Source organism: Manis pentadactyla, chromosome 11 (assembly GCF_030020395.1).
Source record: "Manis pentadactyla isolate mManPen7 chromosome 11, mManPen7.hap1, whole genome shotgun sequence".
NCBI lineage: Eukaryota > Metazoa > Chordata > Mammalia > Pholidota > Manidae > Manis > Manis pentadactyla.
The window spans coordinates 10,436,024-10,443,907 of NC_080029.1; the positions used below are offsets into that span (position 1 = coordinate 10,436,024).

General features: G+C 49.4%; 1 protein-coding gene across 5 annotated transcripts; it reads right to left on the minus strand.

Annotated features, from left to right (window-relative positions):
* Positions 1–239: 239 nt before the first annotated feature.
* On the minus strand, positions 240–7,463 carry LOC118910803 (interferon alpha-inducible protein 27-like protein 1). Of its 5 annotated transcripts, none has more exons than XM_036882276.2 (6): positions 7,235–7,363; positions 4,775–4,934; positions 3,843–3,971; positions 2,015–2,044; positions 963–1,124; positions 240–470 (listed from the first exon to the last, which is right to left on the minus strand). In XM_036882276.2, exons 2-6 carry the CDS (start codon positions 4,896–4,898, stop codon positions 388–390), a joined length of 528 nt encoding a protein of 175 aa, XP_036738171.2. In that variant the 5' UTR covers positions 4,899–4,934; positions 7,235–7,363; the 3' UTR covers positions 240–387. The 5 variants fall into 5 exon arrangements, with proteins under 5 accessions (XP_036738171.2, XP_036738170.2, XP_057344166.1 ...); XM_036882275.2 differs by having other exon boundaries at positions 1,904–2,044; XM_057488183.1 differs by lacking the exon at positions 2,015–2,044.
* Between the last annotated feature and the right edge of the window lie 421 nt (positions 7,464–7,884).

Below are 7,884 nucleotides of genomic sequence, written 5' to 3' on the forward strand. Positions count from 1 at the left end.
AATACCCACCCTGGCTGCTATCTTTGAGGTCATTTAAATCGACTCCCCATGTAGAGAGGGGCAAACGCGGGCCCAGAGAGGAGGTGATCTGCCCCGGGTCACATACAGAGTCAGAAGTTGAGCAGGGGCAGCTTCCTGTCTTCACCCTGGGGCTCATTCCAGCTCACTGCACCCCAACACCATGTCACTCTGAGCCTTCCCCCTACCCTGACTTAGAGCAAGAAGAACGGGGCCCAGGAGGGGTGGCAACAACACCTTTTTATTCCTTATTTTCCGGGGGTACAGTGTTTGGCATCTTGTCACCTGGAAACTGGTCCCTCGCTGCACGGGGCTGGTGGGCAGGACCAGACCCATCCTCTTCTCTGCAGGGGGACCGACAGGAAACTATTACAAGCCCATCATTCGGGACACAAGGGCAGACCCAGCCGAGCCCAGAAGGACCTTGGATGACATGGAAAGTCCGGCTGCTCCTGTAGGAGAAGCAGGGCGTGAGCAGAGCTGGGCGGCTGGCTGGGTGGCTCTGCAGGACAGAACCTTGGAGTCAGGGACTCCAAGGCCCAAGGAAGGGTCTGCGGCCCAGAGACCCCACCCAGCCAGCTCCTCTGTTTGCCAAGCCTCCAGGAGCTCTGCTTTCGCAGGGCAGCTGCCTGCGGCCCAGCAGCATGAGGTCCGGTGTGAGGGCAGAAGCGACCTCACTCTCCAGGGAGGAAGGCTGAGCCCCAGGGAGGGAAGGGGGGAGGAGATCCCCAAGCAGCTCAGCAGATCCTCTTTGGGTTGAGTCAGCCTGAGCCCAGCACACCCCAGGCCAGGGTTTCTCTCCTCCCTCCCACGTTTCTCCAGAGAGAACGTGGAAGGTGAGCTGAAGTTCCTGGAGGTCATCGGGGCTAAGGTCTGGGCAGGAGCCTTTGAGGCTCTTGTCCTCCTCCTCACCCCCCACAGCAAACCCCGCCGGGGACACTTACCCACAGACTGCAGAGTAGCCACAAGGCTGCCGGCTGCCACTCCGCCCCCATTGGAGATGGCAGCTACGGACATCATCTTGGCTGCGATGGACGAGGCCGCAATTCCAGCACTGGTGAAGCCCATGGCGCCCAGCACTGTGGGCACAGCCCCTACAGCTACGGCTGCAATGGGAGAGGAGCTGTTGAGGGGAGGGTGAGGACTGGATGCCCACACACATGGGGTCAAGCTTGGAGGCTTCAGGGGGTCTGGAGAAGGGGGTGAACTCTGAGTATGGGAGAGACTACAGGCATGGCCAGTGGTCATGAGTCGAGGGGAGCATAATGAGGTAGGGAAAGGGGAGCAGAACGCTTGTGGGGTCAGTGGGGTCAGGGATCTGGGCTGGGCTCTTATCTGCAGCAGGACCCTCTTGGGGAAAGTCACCTGTGCTCTGGGGCTCCATTTCTGCCTTTGTAAGATGTTAGAACTAGGGAGTGCTTTGCAAGTTCCTATCTTCATTGAGGAAATCTTTAACACAGGCAACTCTTACCCAGCGGACTAATGTAACAAGGAGCACATTCCAAGCTCTGCTTGAATCCCAGCTCTGGGTCTCCATGATGTCACCGCAGAGCAATTAGAAGCCATGAGACCCAGGGTCACTGAGCCAATGACTTCTCTTTAATGCCCCTCCTATGTTTAAACCCTGTGTGTCTCATCGTATGCAACCCTCACAGTAACTTTAAATGGGCAATATTGGCCTAGTGTTCTCAGGAGGAAATAGGAGTTCAGGGGAGTTCAAACACATGCTCAAGATCACATCGAAAGCTCTGCAAAGAGGAGACTGGGTCCTGCTGGGGCAGCCTCCACGCTTCCATGGCATTCCTTATTTCAAGCTCCCAGTTTGTTTCTAGTTCCTCAATTCATGGCTTTCTGCTCCTCACCATCATTCCATCTCCTCTCCTACCATCTGCATGAGGCCTTGGGTAACCCTGGGCACCGGCAAGGGTGGATGCCCCCCAAGTCCCAGAGCCTGGGGGCAGATGAGGACTTAAGTCCCTTTCTTGCAGAGACGCACCTCCTCCGGCCACAGCTGTAGCAATCTTGGCTGGAAACCAAAAGAATATTATGTGAGCGAATGCACACTGGCCTCCCCTCCACTCCCTGAGCCACCACCCACCTGTGGGGAGGGCATTGCCCAGGTGGGGAGACACAGGAAGGAATGACCTCTCCCCGCTTCACTGAGAAGTGACACTTCCTGAGAAGGTGGACCCCACATCCCCGAGCTTGGGGAGGATTGCTGGGGAGTCGGATTCCAGAGGCAGATGCCCTATCCTGAGAGGATCTGCATGTCTTGGCCTAGAGTTATCTGGAGACAGGGTTTGAGATTCTTGTTCCAGAAAACCCAGTCAGCAGAGAGAATTTCTTGCTTCTTTAATCTGCCCAGTGGTTGCTGGTTGAGAGTTGTTTATGGTAGATTAGAAGTTACCTTTTTCTTTCTCTCTGCCAACTTTCGTTAAGACAAAGAACAGAAAGAAACAAAACCCGACAGATGTGGGAAGAAAGGTGTGGAGCAGCAAAGTCCCTTCTCAGTGAATGAGGGGTACTTGGGGCGCTGTGGCTTGATGGGGGCAGGAAGAGGAAAAGGGAATGGAAGTGATGTTCTCTGAGACAGGATGTCGGTTTATCTGAAATAGGGTCAGTGCTTTCTTGGTGGGGGATTATATGACTCTCTCCTACAGTTCAGAAAAAGCTCTTCAGACAGCAATAAATATGTAAAAGCAGTAAGTCATGTAAAGAGATGCACTTCATTTGGCATTACCTGTTAAATCAGGGCAAGCACTGTTGAACGCCTGAATGCTACTCGAGAGCAATCAGAGAATGAGCTGTGTGCTCCTGACTCTTCAAGGCCTGACCTGCTGCCCCTTCTCCAGGAATGGCCGCCAAACCTTCCAATCAGAATTCATCCTGCTCCCCTGTGGCTGAAGCCACTCAAAGCACTACATATTTAGGTGTGCATGGCCTCCCTCCCTTTCCAACACCATAGGTCTTTGGGGAAAAGGCAGAGGTCTTGATCTGCGACAGCTGTAGGGGCCAGGACTGAGATCTTTGGGGCCAGTGGGAGGCAAGGAGTTCTAAAGACAGCAAGATGTGCAGGACTGAGCTCTGCCAGCTCCCCAAAAAGAGGGCCTTTTGGTGACTGTCAGGGAAGCAGAGAAATAGAGGTCTGAAAGTCAAATCCTGAGTGAGCAGAGGGGCCACCTGGGTGGCATATGGAGACAGAGACTAAAGAAGCAAGAGCCCAGTTAGAAGGTATTTGCTGCTTGTTATTGTTTGCCTAGAAAAGTGACACAAGGCTGGTCAGCAGCTTGGCATATTTGGGCCCGAATGCACAGAAGGCCTATGGAAAACAGATGCTGTTTGTCTGATGGCCTGCCGGTTGGGATCCCCTGGTGGTCATCTGTGGGGAGGGTGGCCTGACCATCCTGGGCTGTGCAGAACATGCCCTGCCTTGAGACCTCTTCCCAATTATTTCCACTCAACGTCCTGTCCCAGGCTCAGGAGCAGCAGCCCCATCCCACCGCCCAGCCCAGGGCCCCTAGACAAAGATCCACATTTGTAAGTAAGAGACAATATTCTCTTCCTCTGGAGTTGTTATGAGAACTAAGTCAATTGATAAATGTCAAGTACTAAGCCAGTGATGAGATCATCACAGCATTTGATAAAATCTAGCTGTTCTTATTATTCTCAATTTATGAATTGCTAATCATGAGCCAAGTCTTCCATATTTATGACAGACAGGAAGGACTGTTGGCTGTGGCTCAGCCCTCCCTAACTTCCCTGTCATACCTCTTTGTGCTGAGTGGGGGCTCATGGTGGCGTGTCTATTACCCAGGCACAGTTACCTCCAACTGGGAAACTGGTCAGAGCTGCAGCAGGGGCTCCCAGCAGGGAGCAGCCATTAAGTGCCCCCAGCCAGGACCCCAGGGTGGACGCAGCCTGGCCCAGGGCAGCGTTGGATGACAGCGTGAGCCCTGAGGAAGAACAGAGGGTGAGTGCACAAAGGTCAGAGGTCAGGGTTTGGGCAATGGTCAGAGGCCCCGCCCCCCATTCCACACTGGTTTGTGAGAGCGGAGGTTGGCACATCCACTCCAGGGGAGAGAAAGGGAAATGCCAGGGTACAGGGGAGCGCTTCGTGCTGTTGGAAGCAAGCATTAGATGCTCACCTGACAACACTGCTACATCTCAAAAATATAGTTCTCAGTGTGAAAGAAAAACGATAGAATAAACTTGACAACTCCTATTCTATATGTAAACTAAAATTCATGCAAACAAAAAAACACCCATTTTGCAAAAATATAGATGAAAAACAGATATGCATTAAACATATTAGAAAAGTTGACTTCAACGAAAGGGGTCATTTGGGGAAAAAGGAAGAAAACAAACAGTGAAATAAATAAAACCAGACAGGGCAGTTACACAAAAACTAATGAAGAAAATGAACCCAAACTGAAGAATTTTGTTAAAAAATTAATGCCCTGGATCTGTGATCCAACAAGACAGACTGCTACGGAAGGCTGATCAGACGCACAGGTAAACACCTAACGGAGGCTAATTCTGGTGGTGAACCCAGAGGAAAGGAGAGCCAGAGCCTGAGACCCAGACCCTCTCTACTCTGGCCAGGGTCCTGCCTCCCTCTGGCCCTTCTCAGAGAAGGACCAGCCAAGGGAGAGAGGCTGTAGTGTCGCCATCCTCTCCCCTTCTGTGGGTCCCTGGGCAGGACCCTGTACCCACCCTCGCCAGCCACCTCCTCACCCCACAACCCAGAAACACTCACCCATTGATGAAAGGCCAGCTAGGACACTGTTAGAGGCCACTGTGCTCACGTTAGCCAGCTTGGCTGCACTCAGTATCTTGGAAGTGAGGGAAGAGATTAAGATGCCTGCCTTTGTTAATTCCATAGCACAGAAAGGAACAAGCACCCACCGAAGCCAAATCTGCAGAAAGGGTTTTGAAAATTAATAAAGGGAAACCTCACTAGGAGTCCCTAGCCTAGAAGGTTGAGCCTTACCACGCCACGTCATTTACAGCGAGAATTGTCAGTTACAGACCTGGAGCACCCTCAATTCACCTTCCCCTACTGCAGCTCTGTTTCCCCACTTGGAAGTAACTGTCCCTGGGTAATAGACACGCCACCATGGGCCCCACTCAGCACAAAGAAGTATGACAGGGAAGTTAGGGAGGGCTGGGCCACAGCCAACAGTCCTTCCTGTCTGTCATAAATATGGAGGACTTGGCTCATGATTAACAATTCATAAAATGAGAATAATAAGAACAGCTAGATTTTATCAAATGCTGCAATGACCTCATCACTGGCTTAGTACTTGACATTCATCAATTGGCTTAATTCTCATAACTCCAGAGGAAGAGAATATTGTCTCTTACTTACAAATGTGGATCTTTGCCCAAGGGTCCCGGGCAGGGTGAACCTTCAGAAGGAAGGATTCTACAGAAGGAATCATCAATAAAACCTTTTATGTTTTATTTTCAAGGCTAACAGGTTGTTAATAAACTTAATTCAACCAAGTAAATACGAAGATCTGATTTATTAAGTGATTTGTGAATCAGCAGCATCCCATCTAGAAAGCAGAGACATACTCTGAGGAGCTCCATGAAATGCAAGATTTTAAGTGTGAAAATTGATAAAGGGAAGCTTCATTGATGTAACCATGAGGCCTGCAGAGGGAGCTCTCACACCCACCATTTGGTCAATTGCAGACCCCACAGGAACGAAGAGACAGACCTCTTACAGCTCATACTACCCTAGAAAGGGTCCAAGATGTGGGTGTTGTGGTTACGGAAGGCCCTTTGTTAGGGGAGGGGGAAGATTTTTCCCCAGGTGAGCTGCTTCCTTTTTCTGGAAAACCCCAGCAGCATCAACTTTGTTATTTCTAGGACTTTCTTAAATCTCCATGGAACAGCTTTAAAAGTACAAGAATTAGGAAATAAGAACCAATTATGTTTTAAGGCATATACCATATCAAGATGCTCTGGGTTCATGCTCTTATTTAATCTCACTCATTGAATTAATAAAGGGAAACCTTCCTGACATGAAGCCCAGAGGCCTGCAGGGTAGCTCTTGCTCACCACTCTTTGTCAATTGCTGAACCAAGGGAAAGAGTGGGACACTGCAAGACAATACTGCTTAGATACTACTTTACTACCCAGCAGGAGGCCGGATTTCTTCTTCCCTTGGCAACAGTCCAGCCAATGAGAGACTGACGCAATTCAGCCTATGAGAAGTCACTATATTTATCTTCCAGTTTATGCCAAAGGACTTTTTGTTTATAAGAACCCCTTCTGAACACCCCCCTTATCCTCTTTAAAAGAGCTGTTCCTGTCCTTAGTTCTCCAGATTTGCCTGTGGCTCTGGTTATTCTTAACTGCAGTTCTCTGCTATTCCCAAATCAACCCATTTATGCTGGTAAAATAAATAACAGTTTTGTTTTTAAAGTTAACAACAATAGGAAGTTGAGATTGCCATCTCCATTTTTTATAGATTATGAAATACCATCTGGCACAGAGATGCTGTGGGTAAAATTGCAGTATTTCCAGAATCTCTTGCCTGGCCTTCATGCATCTCCATATCAATAGGTGTTTCCACAGGAGGGAGAGAAGTAGGTCATCTCCATATCAATAGGTGATTACTTAGGGGAGCGCCTCTGGACTGCAGAGGTTGGGAGGGGTCTGTTTTTGCAGCAAGGTTGTGAGAGACATGAGCGAGCAGAAGTGGACAACTGCTTGTAAGTAATAAATGGGTTTCTCCCACCTTATTTCCCCCTTTGACTGATTTCGTTTCAAAGGTAATTTGCCCTGGGCTGATGGTAACTGCCAGAGTTACAGATGGTAGGTGATTCATCCAGGTTACAAGGCCTCAGGTAGTAAAGTAAGACCTCACCAAAGTCCAGCTTCTTCCAAACCCTGGGCTTAGAATGGCTCTGATTCAGTTCCTTCCAACTTGTCACTGTCCCTTGCCTATCTCATTCCCACCCAGGCATGGACAAGTTTCATTGTCCCAAAAGTCCCAGAGTTCAAAGGCAGGTGTGGGCTTGGGTTCCTTCCCTCCTGAGACCCACCTTCTCTGACTGCAGCTGCCCTAATAAAAAAAAAAAAAAATTCCATATGCGAGTGGATCCACTCGGGCACCCCCTGCACTCACTGAGCCCACCATCCACTGCTCACCTGAGGTTGGGGGCCACAGGAAGGAGCAGTCCCCACCCACCCCTCTCAGTCTTACCAGAGATGCAGGTTTTCTGATAACGTGGAACTTCCCCTTGATTTGGATGTGTTTCCAGAGGCTGGGATTCCAGACATTTATAGCAGCAACTCCCACTCTCCCATCCCTCCCCTCTGAAACAGAGCCCGGAAAAATGCAGGCAGGGAATGGGTAGGGCTTTCTGGGAAACCGAAACCAGTCGTTTTGTTTTCCTTTCCCTAGTGCCAAAAAACATAAAGAAAGGAAACTGAAAGGGAAACAAATCTTTGTATTTATGAGACAGGGACCATGGGCTTGGACAGAATAGGGTGAGGGCCTCTAGAAAAAGACCCCTACCAAAACTCCATATTAAACAATTAAGCAAAGTCAGAATCACATTAATTCTCTCAAGTAAAATATCAAACTAGGAATATAAGCATTCTTCAGTGAAGATTAGTTAAAACTAAAAAGTCAGGAATAACCTGGCCTGGAATGTTTGAACATCCCTCAGATAAGAAAATACCTCAGCATAGCCCATGTCTTGTTTGTGTCAATTAAATGAGGCTATTGTAAAATTTACTTTAGACTGCTAAAAGGCCCAGTTTATCTTTAACTTTACCCAGATGCTGCTTTTCCTCCTCCAGCCCTAATCAAGTCAGTAACTCAGCTCACCTTGAAAGCAAGACAAGTAG